Source organism: Berghia stephanieae, chromosome 8 (genome assembly GCF_034508935.2).
Source record: "Berghia stephanieae isolate SIO BIC M18660-M18661 chromosome 8, UCSD_Bste_1.3, whole genome shotgun sequence".
Classification (NCBI taxonomy): domain Eukaryota; kingdom Metazoa; phylum Mollusca; class Gastropoda; order Nudibranchia; family Aeolidiidae; genus Berghia; species Berghia stephanieae.
This window is the reverse complement of record NC_088367.1, coordinates 14,084,826-14,107,899: the sequence shown is the minus strand read 5'-3', so window position 1 is coordinate 14,107,899 and position 23,074 is coordinate 14,084,826. Positions and strand designations below refer to the sequence as shown.

Sequence of the window (23,074 nt, the reverse complement as noted above, 5' to 3'; positions counted from 1 at the left end):
GCATAGCTTTTTCTATGCAATTGCAGCTCAAAGCGTTTTACAATAATAACACAATTCATTGAATAATAAAAATAATAATAAAACTATAAAACACAGCATAATTAGTGTTACACAGATTACATGATTATAAAATGTGTCAGTTCTTGACATAATCAGTCGGAAGTTGAACATTTTGGATTGCAAGTTTTTGCATTTTCTGAAAGAAATATGCTCCCCAGAGGATACTAATCTTTATTTGAAGTAAATCGGGTGATTTTTCATAAAGTTATGGTCAGATGTATGGGAAAGAATCCTGCAACTTTTCTCAACTTTATTACTTGTCAACTAGCTGTGAAAAATAATTAGAAGTGAAGTAATGCTTCGATATTTCCCGAAGATGTGCAAAAAGGGTTGATTTAATCATTTTATGACAATATCTCATTTTTGATACAAAGTGACCTTCTAACTAAACTTGGCAATATCTCAGTCCAAACCTTTTCACCATCCAACTGATGATGTCATTTACTGTTACAAATAAGACCAATGAGTCAAAGTATTTTTGAATAAGAATGGTTTAAGAAGCGCTTTGAATGTATCCATTGTTTGCTTTTGTCTGATCAATAACTTTACTCACCTTCTATTGTCGTACTCATGTGTAAAACGAGTACCTGGTCGTTAACAGCGTTGTCTGTGCCTGAAAAAAATGGTAATATCGCCTAACAGGCGCCATGTTTCGTCCTATGTGTTACGCGTTGCTGTTGGTCAGGGATCCCTTGTAAAGCGCTTTGAACACGTTTAGTGGACATTGCTCTAACTAAATGCCCAATTTTAAAGTTTATTTACCTGGGCAGATCGTTCTAGACTTTTGGGCTAAAAAATTCAAAAGAGTGATGACCAAAAGGTTTAGAATTTCTCTTGGGTATCACTTATCACCAGATAGTCTACCAATATTCGACATAACACGTATATTTATCTAACGTACAGTCAGAATATGGAATGCACTTGATTTTAATATTAAAATGCATACTGAAAGACTAATTGCTTTCTAGGATGCTGTCATGTCAAAAAGTCTCGAACCTGGGACTTTCACACAAAAAACTCGTCCTTCAAATAGCCTACATCAACTATAACGACCCACGCCTTATCAATAACTGTCAAATCTGAGACTTACAAGTTTTCTGATCAAAATTTAAAAAGCAGTCTTGGGTTGTTGTTTTTTTCGAGTACAGCAGTATACTGGCTAAGCCAGTAAGTATTTTATATGTAATTCCCTTTATTAATCCCCATGGGGAAATTTGTCTTTGAGGTCTATTCCAAGGGAAGACTGGAATAACCCAGGCGTCAGCCGCAGTGCAGCGCCTCAAAGTGAGCTAGGGCGAGGGAACTTGCTCAAGGCCACACAGCGCAGCGGCGGGTGATCGAACTCCGGTACCTTTCGGCTACGAAGCAAAGACCGTACCGCTAAACCACGCTGCCCCACTTTTACTTCACTGAGACAAAAACTATAAGAAAAAAGAGAGATAGAGACAAAATCTCTTTCTCAGCATAGTGTAAAATGTTGAGACTTTAGTGTAAGTAATCAGGGAAGGATGGTCAGGGTGAGAGAGTTTTATTGGTTTTCGAGGAACTTTATGGCGCTTGTGTGCGGCTATGCGGTCTAGTGGTATGACACTCGCTTTCGGATCGGACGCTCGACGCATAGTTTAGTCCTTGGAAAAGGCTCATTACTCCCATTCTCTCACCGTACTCGGGTGTAAAATGAGTACATGACCCTTTATCCGAAAAAAAATGTAATATCGCCTAACAGGCGCCAACGTTGATGTTGACCAGGGACCCCTTGTAAGGCGCGTTGAGCACGTTGCGTGGATATTGCTCTATATAAAAGCTCAATTTTTTTTTTGTGTGGCTTTGTGGTCCATCCAAGTAGCATGATCGGACGTGACCACTAAAGGTCAATGGTTCGAGCCCGACTCACATTTTTAAAAACATATTAATATAAGTTCATTTTCCAAGGGGAAATTTGTCTCTAGAGTCGATCCGAAAGGAGGACTGGCATAACCCCGGCGTAAGCCGCAGTGCAGCGCCACAAGAAGAGCTAGGCGAGGTGACTTGGTCGGGGCCACACAGCACGACAAATGATTGAACTCGGTACCTTTCAGGTACGAAGCAAAGACCGTACCTCTGAGCCATAAAATAACTACATTATAGTGTAAAAACACGTCTTTAAAATTTTGCCAGAAAACTCGTCCTTCAAATATCGATCGATTTAAATTACCCTCATCTTGGCAAAAATTCCCTCTCTCATGAGGTTCCAGGTTTGAGTTGTTTGTTTTCTGGGGGGTTTTGGGTTTTTTTTTTCCAAGATGAGGGTCATTTAAAACGATCGATTTGTGAAGGACGGTATTTTAACTCACTCAACCCTAACACCGACTATATCCGTAGTTTACCCGGGTTATTTTTACCCCATGCCTATTTATTACATTTTTCTGAGACAAATTATAGGCGTAGTATCAAAGCTAATGTTTTTAGTTTTTGCATGTTAATGAAAGTTGAATTAAACTCTCTATGTACATACTCATTTTAATACTTTTTTTTTCTAATTTTGAAAAGTAGCAAAAATCTCTAGGATTGAGTGAGTTAAAGCGCTTTACATGGAGTTCTAAAGCCCTTGCGCATTGTTTTGAGGACATTTAAGTGCATATTGCGCTTTATAAAAGCTGTCGTTCTGTATTTTTTGATTTTCTTTTTGATTTTATAACTATAGTCATGATTATTAAACTTGGGTCAAGACTTTATTGTTTAAATCAAAAGAAAAAATGGATACCAAATTTTCATTGAGTGATCAACTGTAAACTAATTCGGGAGGTCTGACCTCTCATGAGGTCCCAGGTTTGAGTTGTTTGTTTTCTGGGGTTATATTTATTTATTTATTTATTTTTTTATTTTTTTTTTATTTTTTTTTTTTTGGTTGTTTTTTTTTTCGAAGACGAGGGTCATTAAAATCGATCGATTTATGAAGGACGGTATTTTTAAACACCGAGTTTTCCGGAATACGGCAGCAGTTAACTGGTCAATGATGAAAAGACACCTTGAAACTATTTCAGGATCATAAGGGAATAATGAGTCTATGGCACTTCTTATTGCGTGCTCCCAAGGGGTTTTTAAGAACAAAAATCAGATCTAGGATGATGATATAATATAATCAAACATTACCCAGTCGGAACAGACTGGGGTTTTTGGGGGTTGTTTTGGAGGGGTGGGGGGGGGGATTTTTTAGACAGAAGGAAATTGACGTCACTCAGGTCTTTGTTATTGCTTTAAATTGCCATCCACGTTTATGAGTAATTCTCACTCAGCTGTATTAACCAGACTATAAACGTTTAAGGTTACACATAGTTTTGCTTGTTGGTCCGTTATACTTCCGGATGACAATGTTGTGAACTTCATAGCCAAGCAGATACTATCTATAGATAGTTCGAAGATGACGTCACTCAGGTCTTTGTTATTGCTTTTTGCCATCCGCGTTTTTGAGTAATTCTCACTAAGCTGTATTAACCAGACTATAAACGTTTAAGGTTGCACATACTTTTGTGTGTTGGTCCGTTATACTTCCGGATGGCAATGTTTTGAACTTCATAGTCAAGCAGATACTATCTATATTTTATTATTTCATTGCTTTGTCTGGCACTATTTCACACACCCAATTTCAGATCTTTATCTTACACCAGAACCTGATCCTAAATTTGTCGCTTTGACACTTCCACAACGTGGCCCACCGGCTCAAACTGGTTCTACGTGCACTTATTTGCAGGTCTGATAAAACAATTTATAATGGGCTCAATGTTGTAATTAATGGTCTTCTCAAAAGAATGAGGTAAAATATTACAACATTGTATGTTAAACTAGGCCCATAATTGCGTTCGGATGTCGGACCTGCATAATATGTGTTCACATCAGTGGTTTGATGCTAAAAATAGAATTTATAGTCATAGATTATGGGACAGCATGGCTCAGCAGTATGGTCTTTGCTTCGTACCCGAAAGGTACCAAGTTCGTCTACCCGTCGCGCTGTGTGGCCTTAGGCAAGTCACCTAGCCTTAGCTCACTTTGCGGCGCTGCACTGCGGCTGACGCCTGGGTTGTTCAAGTCTTCCCTTGGAATAGACTCTAAAGAAAAAATGTCCCTTAGGGATGAATAAAGGGAATTAATTATTTTTTTTCATTTATAGATATTATGAAATTTTGTTTAAGTTTATATTATTTATTGATGACAATACTGAACAGGAATAGAAACGTTAATTTGATTTACATAGAGAAATTAATGATCTGAGTGTTTCGGGTTTCACCTTTGTCAACAAAACAATTAAAGAGACACTAAAGACAAGCGGAATATGAGGGGCGGGGATGGCGTTGCTATGACAAATAAATAAACAAACCAATGACAAGAAACCCGAAACGTTGCCGTCATCATCTGTTTTTGTAAATACGCTTCAACAGTCGTAACGTTATTTCCCTCGTAATGACGCATGGTAACTTAGTAACTGGCTCTAAACTATCGGAACAATGGCGGACGCCCTTATAAAATATTTCTCCGACGAGCATAAAAGCGTATCCAGAAGGAAAAAAACACTATAAATCTGATCATGTTTTGATTTTGACACATTCTGATCACAAGACATGAAAAGTTCTAGCCAGCATGAAAAATATAAAGTACCGATTTTCTTTGTTTAAAACCACGATGGCCGCCGTTGCTGGGCGACGTTACATCAGACTATTGAATCCAATTATTGCCAAACTCGTGTTTTCAGTCTAAACCAAAATGATTCATTCAAATCAAGGACTGCTGTGACTACAAGCTTGAATAGTATCCTTGCCTGTAGGCCTCTGTCACTATACTGAATGAAGTTCCTGAGTTCTCTTATCCATTGTATTTTGTTATTTCCTTCTCCGAGCTTCGCGGAGCAACATTTATTGAAAACAATGGATATAATTTCATGACGTGATTAAAAAAAAAAAAATTCACTTTTCGGCAATTATAAAACTTATAAAGTCTAACGCAATATTCATTAAATGTGCTGAAAGTGCTTTACAAGGGGTCCCTAGGCAACAGCAGCACTTAATATATAACACGTGACATGAAGCCTATTAGGCGATATTACAATTTTTTCAGACACAGACAACGCTGTTAAAGGCCAGGTACTCATTTTACACCCGAGTACGGAGTGAGAAGTGAGTCTTTTTCCAAGGTCTCAACTACGCGCCGTTCTAAGCGGGACTCGAAACCAGGACCTTCTGATCCGAAAGAGAGTGGCATACCGCTAGACCACATAGTAGTATGTGGTTGTTGTCCGCTACAAAAAAAATCCCTTTTTGTTAGGATTGTCACAAATGGAACAGCTATTGTGACTTGTTCACAGTCCTATATTTTACATTCAGTCCAGGTATCATTTACATCCCCAAGGTTTCGAGTAAAAAATTTAAAATATTCGTTTATTCTAACCAAATATTTAAAAAGCGACAATCGATTTTATGCTGTGACTTAGTAAACGTCTACTGGTGATCCATTATTCAATAGATAGTATGAAGTTGACGTCACTCAGGCCTTTGTTATTGTTTTTTGCCCTCCGCGTTTTTGAGTAATTCTCACTCAACTGTATTATCCAGACTTTAAACGTTCATAATTACGAATAGTTTTGTGTGTTGGTCCGTTATACTTCCCGGGTGGCAATGTTGTGAACTTCTTAGCCAAGCGCATACTATATATATTAACCAGTTAACTTCCGTCATGTGGAAAAAAAAACTACCATTTTAAAATTTGGCCAGAAAACTCGTCCTTCAAATATCGATCGATTTAAATGACCATAATCCTGGCAAAACTTTCAAACCTGGGACTTCGCAAAGTTTTACTTCAAACATCGATCGATCAACTTGTTAAAATGAACCTAACCTGAGACGTAAAGGAAGCACCTATCAAATTCGAGCCTTGTTTGGCAAAAATGAAGATCTGAAAAGTGGGAATGAAACGGTGTCAAACCACAGCCAACGTTAACATAGAAAATAGCCTGACACTAAAACTCCCTAAGACTTATAGTTTGACATCATTTTTTAGGTTTGTTCAGCATCTGGTGAGTTGGCCTTAATAGTGATCAAGGAAACAAGTGATTCCATTGGTTGAACTAATGAATACAACTCACGATTTGTTTTCTTTTATGACCAAAGACTTGTCTTTTAACGCCATTTTTTTGGTCAGTGTCAGGCCATAAAAGTTTTAACGATGGCTACTGTCAGACAATCAGAGAGAAAAAATACAAGAAAAAAACCCGGGTAGTTTTTGTGGGGTTTTTTTTTTGGTATATTCCTCTCTGTTTGTCTGACACTGTTCCAGTCACACTTTTTCAGATCTCACATCGGTTCCTGCTCCCTAATATGTCACTTTGGCAAAAAAAAATGTTTAAAATGATGTTTTTGTTTTGTTTTTCTTGTTGTTTTTTTTTCTGGGTTTTTTTTTGGTAAAACAGCAAATCTGTCACTTCCTCCTATGATTTGATGATGTCCAGTAATTGCTTGACGCGACTGAAGGGTTTTCTGACGATACTACGTGACGGGCATGAACGATGATTATGGCGTCGGAGAATAAGCTTTATCTGTCAACTCCACGCTATTTAGTTTAAATAATATACTTTATTTCATTTTGTTTTATCGGTTTTTCTGTCTATAGATAGTGTGAAGTTGACGTCACTCATGTCTTTGTTATTGCTTTTTTTGCCATCCGCGTTTATGAGTAATTTCCACTAAACTGTCTTATCCAGACTATAAACGTTCAAGGTTACACAGAGTTTTGTTTGTTGGTCCGATATACGTTATACGTCCGGATGGCAATGTTATAATGAGCTTCTTAGCTCTTCTTAAAACAGTCGAGAGAGGAAATCAAGATCATTACCACGTTTGAAACCACATTTTTTTTTTACTTGGACTGATGGATGACTTCCATTATAGAGCGTCCCTCTCCTGGCCAGGCGAAGGTGCCGTTACATTCGGGTTGCGGATTCGACTCTACATCGCCGCAAAAGTTTTTATTCTCTATTGACATCTGGCACTTCTTTCCTTACTAAACTTACTACTCACTTGATTTCTTACAAGAATGAAAACGGCATTCAGCATGGTCGGTGCTCAAAGATTGCATAAAACCCTTGTTCTGTTATCATGTTATTAGGGAAGGTTAAAACGAGATTACACACATCACCTCAGATAAATCAGGTGTGAATGGGGACCCACGCGTCATGCAGACAATTATTGCAGGTCTCATAACCGAATGCAAATTACGGGCTTGATTCAACATTTTTGTAATGGACAATATTTTGCGTTGGTTTGAGAGTACTCCCATTACAAAAAAAAAAAAATAAGCCTATAACAATTTGAGTTATCAGACCTGCAAATAGGTACATGTTGGGACCAGCCTATCGACTGTGATGGATGTATTTAGTTATATTACAAAAAAGGTGTCTACCAGGCGACCTGTATTGTCTGAAATGAAAATTTTAAGTCCTTTTGGTTCATATATGTTTTTTCTTTCTTTCTTTCTGAATCCAGAATTTAAGAACAGCATTTGGATCTAATCAGAACTAACACCATAATCAAGACTACCTTGAAATCTCGTCTTTCCTCATTTTTCCCCCGCCGCCATCACAACAACAACAACAACAACAGCAACAACCAATGAAAATAATGGAATTTAGCCACGTGACTTCAGTATTTCTAATCACCATGGCAATGACAGTCACGATCTCCTGCGCTTTGCCTTACCAATCCTGGTTCGATCCTGAAACGGCTGCGTTGGAGAGAGATGAGCGTTATCCCCCGACGTCAGACTTTGGCCCAGTCCTGGACAGGTTACGGCAGTTCATGGCTTTAAAACTCATGAAACAAGAAATGTCCCGTGGAGATTTAGATAAGGAAAATGATAATGATAAAGGTATGTATTAACTAACCCTTCACTTCGTGAAGTCCCAGGTTTGAGAGTTGTTTTATTGGGGGGTTTTATCCAAGATGAGGGTCATTTAAATCGATCGATATTTGAAGGAAGAGTTTTCTGGCCAAATTTTAAAATATGGGTTTTTCCAGAGTACGGCAGTAGTATCATCATTGGGAGTTCGAGCTGCATTGTATCTCATTTTGAAAATAGCTAGATAATCTGAAGTTGTGATAAATATTTTAATGGGAATAAGATGTGACATTTTTATATAGCTCATTGCCCACTTAATGTACATTAAACGCTTTACTCATGGGTCACAAGCCAACAGTAATACTAAACATGTAGATCGGGACAAGATTTTTGAAACACACTATGAATATTTTTAAAGTCTGATTCATTGATGTTTCCGGCTATGTAGATACTGATTTTATATTTGACTATAATGAGAAATTGTGAATAAAGAGTCTTTTCTAAGAAACTCAACTTTGTGCCACGTTCACTCGATCTCGAACTCAGTACCTACAGAATACAAAACGGATGTCATTTCTCTATACAACTAAGCCGCTCAAGAGAGCAGTAACAAAGAGACAGCAGTATATTTATTATGTTTAACATCACGACGTTATATCGAGATACCAAATCCCTGATAACCTTCCCAGCATCCACGAACCTACCCGGAAACTGCGTCACTATGCAATACTGAAACTGGTTGCTCTGCAGTCTCCGTACTAAGACTTGCGAGAGTGGTAGTAGTAATAGTAGTAGTAGTAGTAGTAGTAGTAGTAGTAGTAGTAGTAGTAGAGGTAGCTGTAGCAGTAGTAGTAGTAGTAGTAGTAGTAGTAGTAGTAGTGGTAGAAGTAGTAGTTGTAGTAGTAGTAGTAATAGTAGTAGAGGTAGCTGTAGCAGTAGTAGTAGTAGTAGTAGTAGTAGTAGTAGTAGTAGTAGTAGTAGTAGTAGTAGTAGTAGTAGTAGTAATAGTAGTAGAGGTAGCTGTAGCAGTAGTAGTAGTAGTAGTAGTAGTAGTAGTAGTAGTAGTAGTAGTAGTAGTAGTAGTAGTAGTAGAAGTAGTAGTTGTAGTAGTAGTAGTAATAGTAGTAGAGGTAGCTGTAGCAGTAGTAGTAGTAGTAGTAGTAGTAGTAGTAGTAGTAGTAGTAGTAGTAGTAGTAGTAGTAGTAGTAGTAGTAATGTAGTATAGTAATAGTAGTAGTAGTGGTAGTAGTGGTAGAAGTAGTAGTAGTAGTAGTAGTCGTAGTAGTAGTAGTAGTAGTAGTAGTAGTAGTAGTAGTAGTAGTAGTAGTAGTAGTAGTAGTAGTAGTAGTAGTAGTAGTAGTAAGATAAGCATTCACTATGTTTAAAGTCCATATAAAACGTTCAATAAATAAGCACTTGTGTATTTTTTTTTTTATTTCACAGAAACATCAAGAGCAAAAAGATTAGACTTCGGTAAGTTTTTGTAGAAATACATTTCAATCATGCTCATAACCTTTATTTTTCATTCCGTATGCAGTTCGTCACTTTTTTTATTCTCTCGTGTCGTTGATCGTTTTATCAATTTCAAATCTCAATCAAAATATATCCAATGAATATCTATGTTCATTCAAAAGTCACATTTCTACTTATTTCAACTTCAAAATATTTTAATCGTCTCTTACAAAGTCATCTAGAATCCTCTCTTTTTCACGATGCAATTTACCTATTAGTCATTGCTTTTAGCTACTTACTTATTCACGCCTCAGTTGAATGAGATGATGTATGCAAAGTGTCTTATCTAAGACTAGAGTTTGCCATAAGCATCTATCCGGTCGCTTATCACGCTTTCTGGGACTTGACTTTGTCATAATAGGAGGTAATTTACCACCCAATCAAAGTCTCTAAGTTAGGGTGGTGGCCCCTCTTTTCATCAAAGGTTTATTGGGTTGTTGGTCTGATAGACGTGGCGGAAAGTACTTTATGATAGGCCTTAGAGTCTATCCAACTGGTGTGAGGAAGTTGTTTGTAGTTAATGCTAAATTTGCCGAAATACATTTTTTTCTATACAAGTAGTTTCCTTTTTTTGTGTGTGTGTTGGAGGATTTGGTATTGTTATCATTTCCAATATTGTTCATGTCTTTGATGGCTTTTGATTTTATTATACCTCTCTCTCTCTCTCTCTCTCTCTCTCTCTCTCTCTCTCTCTCTCTCTCTCTCTCTCTCTCTCTCTCTCTCTTTCTCTCCATCTCTCTCTCTCTCTCATTAAAAAAATTCAATTTTAATGGCAAATCTTGTCATTTTAAAGCTCTTATTTTTTCAAAACAACCGTGTCATGAGTTCATTTATAACTTTATCTATTAGTTTGTGTGTTTGAGTGTGTGTATTCATAATTGGATGTGTGTGTATATGTGTGCGCGCGTCCGTGTGCTTGTGTGTGTAACCTTCCAGTCGATTTGTTAATCTTTATATCAATCTATCTATCTATTTATCTAACTACCTATCCATCCATTTATCAATCTATCTATCTATCTGTTTTTCCATGAATCAGTTTTTATTTTCAGTCCCACTCACCGGCAAATTCTTAAATGATCTATTTATCTTGTTGATCGTCTATCAATATAATATTATCTATTTATCTATCTATTATCGAGATTATTATCTATCTAAAATATCTTTATTTATATGTCTTATGTCTATTTATCTATTTATGTGTGTATATACCCATCCAAGTATTGTCAATCTATCTATCTATCTATCTACCTACCTAACTACCTATCTATACCACAGTCTATCGATCGCTTCATTTTTTTTCAGTGTCTTGATCTTTTATCCGATATAGATAGAATGCGCTTGGCCAAGGAGTTCACAACATTGCCATCCGGAAGTATAACAGACCAACACACAAACTCTGTGTAACCATGAACTTTTATAGTCTGGTTAATACCGTTTAGTGAGAACAACTCACAAACGCGGATGGCAAAAACAATAACAAAGGCCTGAGTGACGTCATCTGCATACTATCTATAGATAGTTCGAAGATGACGTCACACAGGTCTTTGTTATTGTTTTTTGCCATCCGCGTTTATGAGTAATGCTCACTAAACTGTATTAACCTGACTATAAACGTTCATGGATACACACAGTTTTGTGTGTTGGTCCGTTATACTTCCGGATGGCAATGTTATGAGCTTCTTAGCCAAGCGCATACTGTCTATAGACTATAGCAAATCATGTAATACCAACGAGTGTAAAAATACAAAAATATAAAAACGAGTTAAAGAGCTTTTATTATATGAAATTAATTGTAATTGGAACTGGGGTCTACCTATAAATGAGTGTATTTGGAACTGGGGTTTACCTTTAGGTTAGTGTATTTGGAACTGGGGTCTACCTTTAGGTTAGTGTATTTGGAACGTGGGTCTACCTATAGATTCGTGTATTTGGAACTTGGGTTTACCTTTAGATTAGTGTCTTTGAAAGTGGGGGTCTACCTATAGATGAGTGTATTTGGAATTGGGGTCTACATATAGATTAGTGTATTTGGAACTGGGGGTCTACCTAAAGATTAGTGTATTTGGAGCCGGGGTCTACCTATAGATTAGTGTATTTGGAACTGGGGTCTACCTATAGATTAGTGTATTTGGAACTGGGGTCTACCTTTAGGTTAGTTATTTGGAACTGGGGTCTACCTATAGATTAGTGTATTTGGAACTGGGGTCTACCTATAGATTAGTGTATTTGGAACTGGGGTCTACCTATAGATTAGTGTATTTGGATATCTAATTGTGTACTGTCATCAGAAATGTCCTTGTTGTTCCCAACCTTTCGCAAGCACGACGCAAATTCTATCACGCAAATGTCACATGATCAACCAATTATTTTTTTAAGCTATCAAGTAACGTGACGTTGACTTTATGTGGCACATTCAATGGAATGAATCATATAATTTTTCTAATCATGTGATGTCTACGTGACAAGGCTCATGGTTATTAATGTTGCTATAGATAGCTACAGTTTTGTCTTCATTAAATCGGCGCTATTAGACAAATACATTCTTAAAAGAATTTCTCTTTCTCTTCTTTCGATCTAGTTACTTCATATCCATTTCTTCCTTGTCTATCTATTGATACTGATAAATACATCACTAATCTTTTTATGAAGATTCGCGGATTGTTGTAAAAATGAAAGTTACAGTGCGTGTTGTTTCCGATATGATTGCTAGATGACCCTAAACCTTCCAAATTTGAAGGCTCCGTCGTGGAATAATCTTGTACAAGATAATCATTTCCCTTCTTGGTTTGCTATTTTAGTTTGATTATAGTTTTTTGGTTTTCTAAATTTATTTGCACAAAGATCATTCAATTGTTGCATGAATGAAAGTTACCGTATTTTATCTAATATTATTTCCGGAATTATTGTTAAATGACTGCAAGCTTTCATATCTGAAGAACAGTGTTCGTGTAATGGTCTTATATTATATGAGTCATTTCCGCTCTTTGTATTTTTGCTGTGATTTTATTTTTATTTTGGGATGTTTTCATGATACTTTTTTTCTGAAATAAATCTCATTTTATGTAGATAGATAGATGCTAAAAAAAAGAGAATGTCTCCGATAGTTGCTCAAATGAAAGTTACTTTACGCATTATTTCCAATATCATTATTTATTTTTATTATTATTATTATTACTATTATTATTATTATTATTATTATTATTATTATTATTATTATTATTATTATTATTATTGTTATTATTATTATTATTATTATTATTATTATTATTATTATTATTATTATTATTATTATTATTATTATTATACACTTGTTCTATATTTGGAAGATCCTGATCGTAAATTGATCTTGTATACACATGACATTAGTTTACATTCTTGCTTATTTTGGGTAGTATTGTTTTGGTCATGGTTTTGAAGATACTTTTTCAAAATGCAATAGATCTATATTTTATCTAAACAATTTGTTGTACAAATAAAAGTTTTGTACGTTTTGTTTCTGATATTATCATCAAACGTCTGTAAAAGATCTGTGAGAACCTGTTCGTGGATGACCGTCTATTTTACATTAATTTCCCTAATTTGTTTATGTGATACAAAGCTGCTGGAAGCCTTGGAGTGTAACAAGTAATGAATAAAAATGAATATAATAGCTTCAAAGAAGAACAAGATACCAAGTACGGAACATTTCGGGCTTAAAACTCTTCTTCGACCATGAACAAAAACAATAAAAACATTAAAAGATTACTTAAAATCAAGATTTACTCATTTGTTTGTTTGTTTGTTTGTTTTGAGGGGATTTTTTTCTTTCGGTTTAGATTTTCCAAAATTCTATTTTTGAATACATGGTTTATTTTTCCTTTTTAAAAGATAATTAGATCGGATTACAAATTAGAATAAAGTTATTTCTAATATCACAATTGAATGGCTGATGATATTCTCTCTATGCATGGTAAACGTGTGATGGTCTTGTAAATTACAATCATTTCCGTTGTTAAATTATTGTTAGGGTCTTTATCTTATTTAATTTTTGGTTATAGATTGTCTAGTTATATTTGTTTAGATACGTTTTTTTAAATATTTAATTTATTAAGAAGAAAGATAGATTTTTTTTTGTACAACTAAAAGTTGCTGTGCGTATTGTTTACGATATTATTGATGACTAGCTGTAACTGTTCGATAATGGCAGAACCTGTTTAGATCGTGTGTTTATGACAGTCAGTTCCGTTCTTGAATGTTTGTTTGTTTTTATTTTCTTTGTGTGGGTAGGTTGTATTTTGTTTTGTTTATTCTGTTTTGTTTTAGCTCGGTTTTTATTTCGATTTTTACGAGGGTTTTTTTTTCTTCATAGAATGCTTTTGTAAATCTAGTTATGTGGAAGAGAGTGTTCCAATTTAATTTTCTTTTAGTTTTGTTTTGTTTTGTTTTTTTTTTTATTTTTGTTGTTTTTTGTTTTTTGCTTTGTCTTTTTTCTTGTTTTTGGTAATATGTTTGTTTTTGTTTGATTTGTATTTGTTGTGTGCATTTTCTTGGCGTTTCTTTAATTGGCCTCGGGGGGGGGGGGGGGGGGTATTTCTGGTCTAATAATCTATTCACAAAAATATTGTGCCGATTTTAGAATTGATGAAAGTTATTTCAAGTCTTATTTCCGATATTATTCTTAATTTATGAATTTATATTTTCCTGCTCACTTAATGTGCATGTATTTGACGTAAATTACCTATCTTTTCTTTGTTGCTTTTCTATTATCATTTATTTTTAGGCATTTTAATTGAATTTTTTTTATTTTTTTTGCTTTGTTATCGATCAAAGCATATTTATGATACCTTTATTCTTAACGAGACAAGAAAAGATCGAAGACTGACTCTTTGACTGAACTGTCGAACCAGAGACAAAGACTAGTGCATAATATTATACTACGATAGCAACAGAAATTCATCGTATTTAATATTCATAATTCCGGGGATAATTCGGAAATGAATGCTGTTTTGATGGCAAAATTATTCACAACAGTATAATCACCAAACTCTAGGAGACAACTTTACATTGAGAATTAATAACCAAAAACAATAAGCGAGACGTGAGTGGGAGGCAAACAATGAGAAAGAGGGGCGGGGTTGGAGTTTTTGTGGAGAGTTAGTGGACTTCATTAGAGCGGAAGTGAGCTGTAGCTGTTGAAAATAAAAAGGTATATGATATGCAAGTAAAATAAATAGAAAAAGAAGCCAATGGTGTATATGTACATATATATATATATATATATATATATATATATATATATATATATACAAATGTGTGTGTGTGTGTGTATGTGTGTGTGCGTGTATATACATTATTCTAAATATAATTTTCTTCAATTTCTAAAAGAGTTTTTCTTAATTTTGCAAACTTCATGAAGATATAGATAGTATGCGCTTGGCTAAGAAGCTCATAATATTGCCATCCGGAAGTATAACAGACGAACACACAAAACTGTGTGTATCCAAGAAAGTTTATAGTCAGGTTAATGCAGTTCAGTGAGTATTACTCATAAACGCGGATGGCAAAAAACAATAACAAAGACCTGAGTGACGTCATCTTCGAACTATATATATTATTATATATATATATATATATATATATATATATATATATATATATAAAGATGGGACCAAAAAAAAAAAAGATGTAACAATTCACATCTCTATCTATTGTGTAACAAGAGTCCAAAGCTGCCAAAAACTCGTAAACCCGAAATCTTAAAGAAGTCGTAGGTTTAAGGCCTTTAAACGAGCTATGGGTCATTTTAATCCATGGATATATAGATAGAACGAAATACTGTTCAACAGTCGGAACGTCACTTCCTTCCCAATGACGCATGGTAACTTAGTAACACTGGCTCTAAACTATCGGAACAATGGCGGACGCCCGTATGAAATATTTCTCCGGCGAGCATAAAAGCGTTTCCAGAGGGGAAAAAAACATAAATTTGATCATGTTTTGACTTTTACACATTCTGATCACAAGGCATATGAAAAGTTCTAGCCAGCATGAAGAATAAAAAGTAATTATTTTCTTTGTTTAGAACCAAGATGGCCGCCGTTGCCGGGCGGCGTGACATCAGACTATTGAATCCTATTGACGTCACTCAGTTCTTTGTTATTTGTTGTTTTTTTTTGTTTTGTTTTTTTGGCAGCCATTTTTATGAGTTGATTTCACAAAATTGTATTAATTAGACAATAAACGGTCTAGGTTACACAGATTTGTGAGTTATAACGTTATATCCGGCTGACGGAATGTGTGAGTAAATTATCTAGGCGTACAGCATCAATAAAAGGAGATGACATTCAAAACCTGCTTAGTCCTATTTTCATGATTCAAACTAAACTGCAATTCATATTTTATCATTTATTTAGTAACTTTAAGAGGAAAAGACTTGTACATGCCACGTTTGTTTCAGACAAAACACAAAATTTTCGCTGCTGGTTTTATGAGTCTCAATAGATTGCTCGAGAGTGTTAATGTATTTTGTATCTGGATGTGACTTAGCAGATTTTAATAATATAATAATAATAATAATAATAATAATAATAATAATAATAATAATAATAATGATAATAATAATAATAATAATAATAATAATAATAATAATAATAATAATAATAATAATAATAATAATAATAATAATAATAATATATAATGATAATAATAATACTAATAATAATAATAATAATAATAATGATAATAATAATAATAATAATAATAATAATAATAATAATAATAATAATAATAATAATAATAATAATAATAATAATACCAGGGTGGGCTGGAAAGTTTTGCAATTTTCCTCACGATTTCAAAATATTTGACTTTGAATCTTAATATTTGGTACAAATTCTCTCTACTTGGCTTTGGTGTGTCAAAATTTCTAAGGTCTATGACGTCTCTGCGTGACGTAATTGCTTTTTCTCTATTATCGCGTAGTCAACAATCTTGGTCAAATTAAAGAAAGAGAATAACTGCACTAAAAGATACTCAATTCAAGCAGCTGAAATCCATACAAGAATGACGTCTATTGTGACGCTTGTGTTGATAATATAATAATAATAATAATAATAATAATAATAATAATAATAATAATAATAATAATAATAATAATAATAGTAATAATAAAAATATAATAATAATAATAATAATAATAATAATAATAATAATAATAATAATAATAATAATAATAATAATAATAATAATAATAATAATAATAATAATAATAATAATAATAATAATAATAGGAATAATAATAATAATAATAATAATAATAATAATAATAATAATAATAATAATAATAATAATAATAATAATAATAATAATAATAATAGCACCGTTTGACGATAGGTACGGTACGTGGAACGAGGAGACCCAATCAAAGCTAAACTTCAAGAGCAAACTCATTGCGGGAAGTCCCGAAGTGCCTCAAACGTCAGTAATCAAACTGAAGTCAAATAAATGGTTCTGGCAAATCGCTGTGTTGGACAAACTGACATTGCGGACGGAGTTTGAATTTCAAAGGAAACGGTTCACCACAGCGATCCTTGGGAAATGTCTGCCAGGTGGGTCACACGAATTTTTTCGAGTGACATGAAAGAGCAACGGAAAACAATGTCTCCAAACTATTGAAAAGGTATGAAGACGGAGGCGATGCCTTTATTCGGCAGATCGTCATTGAAGACGAGCGATGGGTCACCATTATGACCCAGAGAGCAAACGCCAGCCAATGGAATACCGACACAAGAACTCTTCTTGTCCAAAAAAAGAAAAGTGCTGTTCACGATTTTCTGGGACTTTGAAGGTGTTGTTCATATCGACGTTTTGAAACAGGGCAAGACAGTGAATTCCGATCAGATTGAAAGAGTGTGACCCCAGAAAAATTCGATTCTGCAACACGATTACACTCGACCCCAAACGAATTAACAGACTCCACCTTGCCTCATCCACCCCACAGTCCTGACCTAGCACCTTCAGATCATTCCCTAAATTGAAGGAGTATCTCAAGGGAAAGGACTATGAAAGCGACGAAGACGTGAAGAGCAAAAAGACGTCATTTTTTGTTGCCGACGGTGTGCGTCAAATGGTGCGACGTTGGCAGGTCTGTGTTGGTTGAAACGGTGACCATGTCGCGAAATAAAGCAAGCAATCTGAAGCTGAGATTTAAGCTTTTTTTTTGATGCATTGTTTAATAAATTATTTTCTTAAAATGAAGAAGTGATTACGAAAATTGCAAAACTTTTTAACCCACCCTCGTAATAATAACAGAGAGGGGATGAGAAAGATGGAAAGAAGGAGTGTTAGATAATACTGGAAATGATTGACGAGCAGGGGACAGAATAGGAATAGGAGAATAGGAAGTGGTGGGTGCGAAGAAGAAGAAGAAGAAGAAGAAGAAGAAGAAGAAGAAGAAGAAGAAGAAGAAGAAGAAGAAGAAGAAGAAGAAGAAGAAGAAGAAGAAGAAGAAGAACAAGAAGAAGAAGAACAAGAAGAAGAAGAACAAGAAGAAGAAGAACAAGAACAAGAAGAAGAAGAAGAACAAGAAGAAGAAGAACAAGAAGAAGAAGAAGAAGAACAAGAAGAAGAAGAAGAAGAAGAACAAGAAGAAGAAGAACAAGAAGAAGAAGAAGAAGCTACAATGTTTCATCAATAATCTGACAATCAATATTCAAATATCCACGGGCCAATGAGAAACCCACAACAGACACCATTGTAAACCCGCCATTACACTTCCTGTTCTCCATTAATAGAGAGTTTCGCGTCATAAGACCACAATAAATAAACGAATAATATCATATTATAATTATTGTATTAAACAAAGACAGGGAATGAGGAAGGGTCTGAGCTAGGAGTTGCGGAGGGGGGGGGGGGGGGGGGAGGAGTGCAGCTAGCTGAGGCCACAATGGTTTTCTTTGTGTTGGCTATTTTAAATTTGAGCTGCCATCAACAAAATACACTTTTGGGTTACAAGAGTGGATTTATCTTCACGCATTTACATTTGGCGATGTGGAACAAATAAGCGTATTTCTGCATCATGACGCCAACCAATACATTAGCATTTACCAAGTCTTTTCGGAAATTAAAGCGCCAATGTCAGTTGGTCATTTCTTATTTCACACTAATGCTAAAATTTCAATTGGAGTTTGCTTATGCAGCCCTCTCTCTCTCTCTCTCTCTCTCTCTCTCTCTCTCTCTCTCTCTCTCTCTCTCACTCTCTCTCTCTATCTTTCTCTCTCTCTCTTTTTCTCTCATTCTCTCTCTCTCTTTCTCTCTCTCTCTTTCTTTCTCGCTCTCTTTCTTTCTCTCTCTCTCTCTCTCTCTCTCTCTCTCTCTCTCTCTCTCTCTCTTTCTCCCCCTCTCTCTGCCATTTTAAATTTCCATTCATATTTGTTTCCCTTAATAAAATTTCATCTTCTCTATCGAGTGTTTATTTCAAATATGCTTTTTTTTCTGGGTTTTTTCATGTTTACCGGGGTTTTTTTAATGATTTGGTTAGGTTTTTTTTAACGTTTATTGTTGCATTTTGTGGGGATTTTTTTTTTTGGAGGGGGGGGGGGGGTGAGGGTAGGCAGGGTTTGGTCTATTTTGTTCTGTTTTTCTTTTTGTCTGTTTGTTGTTTGTAAGTTGTTGTTCTGTTTTGTTGTCTTGTTTGTTTGTTTGTTTGCTTTTTGGTTGATTTTTTTGGGGGAAGGGGGGGGATGTTTGTTTGCATATGTTTTGTTTTGGGGATTGGATTTTTTTATTTGTTTTTTGTTTGTTGTTTTTTTGTTCGGTTTTTTTTTTCTTTTCTTTGGAGGGGTGTTGTTACGTTTTTATAGCAATTATTTTTTTTTACATTTTATCCATTGATCAACCCGTAGAAAAAGAGATTGGGGAAACTCCTCACCAGTCCAAGTCGATATTTACCTCGGGGTGTCCTCCCAGTGCCATTTTTGCCAACAAACTATATCAGGAAAGGCCCACATAAAATCACGAACTGATCACGTGATTCCATGGTTGTTCAAATGGCTTCCGGTCATGTGATCATGATGAGTAAATACTGCTTTCCCATTGGCTGCTGGTTGTAACGTCTGCCTTGTTGACATAGCCAATATTGCAAGTTTTTCATAAGAGGCAAATTTTAACAGACCTCGTAGACACATGTGTCATGATTATCGAGTTTTGGTCGAATTTTAAGCTAAGTCAGTTTTCGTTATAGAGACAAGAAATTCAAAGCCCGGACTTGATGTTTGTTTTAGGACTTAATTATTTTTGGACAAGAGTTCTGGTCAGGATAAAACATCAGAAGTACTTTCCGCCAGATCTAATAAATTCAGCTACTCCGTCGATAATAGACGAACAGAGAATTGGTCAGAAAAGAAAAAAAACCCGACTCCATATTATTCATCAAATTATGGTCCGACTGCTTGTGAGTTTAATGGTTTACCAGTTTGATACTGGGACTACCCCTCTCTCCAATCCCTCTCGCAATTACTGCCCATAATTTTAATTAAAACGTTCATATTTACACGGCAAACACCTCAATACAGGCCTTACATTTCGACGTCCTTGTTTCAGAAATAAAAGAATATGAGAAGGTAACAACAGAGAATAAACCTATCCCAGTATCAAATACCCTTTATTTCTCATCATTATAGAGGTCCCTGGTTTGAGAGTTTTTTGCCGAGATGAGGGTCATTTAAATCGAGCGATATTTGAAAGACGAGTTTTCTGGTCAGAATTTTTTCAGGAGTAAGGCAGTTAATTGTTCAAACTGGTATAACTTCCTACGACAGAGTACTTTAACTCACTCAACCCTAACACCGACTATATTCGTAGTTTTACCCCCATGCCTATTTATTACATCTTTCTGAGACAAATTATAGGCGTATTTTCAAAGGTAATGTTTTTAGTCTGTACGTGTTAATGATAGTTGTATAAAACTATCTATGTATATGCTCATTTTTAATACATTTCTTTCCAATTTTGAAAAGTAGCAAAAATCTCTAGGATTGAGTGAGCTAACATTGACTTACCACCGTGGGACGTGGAGGAGAGGACGGGGGTCACCTCTCCTCTGTATCCTCCTCTTTCCCCCTAACTCCTCTTCCTTTTTCTACTGCTCGTTGTCCCTGTTTTCTAGTCTTCGTTGTCCTCCCGATCTTACTTTCTCTTTAATATGTATATGATATTTGTTTATCTGTCTCTGGGAATTAAGTAAAGTTAAGCTAATTCAGAATAGATTACAACATGATTAAATACCCTCACTGGCCAAACCTTTACGATGAGCATAAAGATGCTTTGCCAATGAATATCAAGGTTAGTTTTTGCACACCACTTCTTGTGGCACATTTAGTTACACACAATGTAAATGTTGCTGCTCGAAGCTCGAAGAAATAAATAATAATGTGATATTGAATGCAAGCTTCAATTTAATTTAGTTAACTACGGCACTACCACATTATCTCATTCATCTGTGGTGTTTTATTCATCCTGTTTTGATGATAAATGGGGAAATCTGGAACGTTCATTTGATATGTTTTTGTAATTAAATTGAAGCTTACATTCAATTTCACATTATTATCTATTAGTTACACACAGCATGTCACTTAGTTGTTTTGACCTAGATATGGGCATTATATACGGTTCTTACACTCTTGCTTTTTGGAAGTCCGAACGTACTCCCAACCGCTACACGAGCTTGAGAGTGTGCGTTGGGAACAAAGTTCTAATTTTAAAACACAAGAGTGTAAGAAATATTTTATTCTACGGCTAAGCTCTGAATTAAAGACATTTTCAAAAATACTTAAATGATGATTCTTCTTTTTTTTTTTTTTAAATCTAATGTTAGTCAAATTTAAGGCTTGATAATTTGACGTCACAAATGTTTTATTGCAAACTTGACATCTTTACAAAAATGACTATGTAAGGGATAATGTACAATCAGAACGTTAGAAGATCCTCTAAAGACGCGTTTCGAAGTCTGTTTACGCAAGTGATTTTTTCTAATAGTTATTTTTATTTCCTTTTTCTTTTTTCTTTTTTTTTTCGTGGAAATGAACAATTTGAAATATTTATTAATATTTTGAAACATTTCAATACGAACATCTCGATTGATTAGGTAAAAACAGAAGTAGGACAAAGCACTCGCGTTCGACCGGCAATAGACCGTATCCTAGGATGTCCTATTATTATGTCATAATTGTTGTACGTATCAAGGTTTTATTCTTGACTTCTAATTACTCTGATTTATACTAAACAACATTTTGATGTGTCTAAAATCTATAATATCCGGGCAAATTTTCGCATGACCACAAAGAGTTTCACATTCTAAATATCGCATGTAATTTGTTTTGTATTTTGGTTTCGTTTTTTATTTCCGTATTTAAAAAAAAAAATTTGGTCTTTTTTTTTTGGGTGGGGGGTGGCTGTTTTTTTCTTTTTCTTTTTCTTTTTTGTTTTTTTGTTTGTTTGTTTGTTTGTTTTTAGTTTCTTTGAAATATATCAGAGAGATGAATGGCGTACCATGATCACCGATGTATGGTACGATTGGTTATTGAGGAAGAAGATTTCATCATTATGAGGATTTTTTCGTTTGATTTAATCGTTACTTTTTTAGCACTATTTTCAATTTTGACTTTATTATCACAGTTACTCTCACCAATATTCTGAATTTATCCTCACATTTATCACCATCATTATCATCAATGTCATCATCATCATCATCATCATCATCATCATCACCATCTTTATCATCGTCATATTCATCATCATTGTTATAATTATCACCATCATCAACACCACTTTCACACTATAATCATTATAGCCATCCTCACTAAACGCATGTTGCACTGCAATCATAGTTGACACAAGCATGTCTTTCCTCCAACACCACCTCCACCACCCAAACACCCTCCCTTCCTCTCTCCATATGTCAGGTTTTGCAGGGTTAGATAACATGGACCATATTCTCAGCACATTGGACCGGAAGGAAGCCATGCGATCACTTCCGTCTCCAAGACTTCTTCAAAACATGCAAAGACACGGGTACCAAGGAGTCAGCATGGCAAAACTGACACAGATGATGAAAAATGCTGGCTGAAGAAGGTTAACAACCACAACGTTCGGGCGTGTCACATGATATTTTAGAGTCATTACCATTATAAGTCAGCGTGAAATTGTGTGATATTAGAAACTGAGATCGAAAGAAGTGCGAGCAAAAAGTTTATTGTGGAATAAAAAGTAAAAACGTTTATAACAGTATACATATTATTGTCTTCAATTGTATTAGAATCTCTGTTCATGTATTGCCTTGGTCCGGTATTATATTAATGTTAAGCAAGCGTCTAAAATTAACTATAACAGCAACACATCTATTCCTTATGCAACCTGGGGGAGTTCGGCACTCTAAATTTCACAAAAGCCTTTAAAATACTTTAAATATTAAGTTATCAAGGTTAAGATTTAAAGTTCAATACCTGAACTTAGTATCTTAGTCCTTCCCGTACCGACTGGCAAATTGGGCCGTCAAAAATATCCAATTATTTCTGTCATCTCTTCGGCTTCCTCCCACAACAGTCCTCATCATCATTGCCTTTTTCACCCTGGGTCAGGGTATAGGCCACAGACAAACAGTTTCCAT

The 23,074-nt window shown here is 35.0% G+C and overlaps 1 protein-coding gene across 1 annotated transcript in view; it reads left to right on the top strand.

Annotated features, from left to right (window-relative positions):
- Positions 1–22,695, top strand: part of LOC144978209 (uncharacterized) — a 73,428-nt gene extending 50,733 nt beyond the window's left edge. Inside the window, exons 2-4 of the mRNA XM_078923990.1 lie at positions 7,569–7,950; positions 9,364–9,393; positions 22,371–22,695. Coding sequence (XP_078780116.1) covers positions 7,695–7,950; positions 9,364–9,393; positions 22,371–22,534 — 450 coding nt within the window. The 5' untranslated portion in view covers positions 7,569–7,694 and the 3' untranslated portion in view covers positions 22,535–22,695. The remainder of the gene's footprint in view (positions 1–7,568; positions 7,951–9,363; positions 9,394–22,370) is intronic.
- Positions 22,696–23,074: the final 379 nt, after the last annotated feature.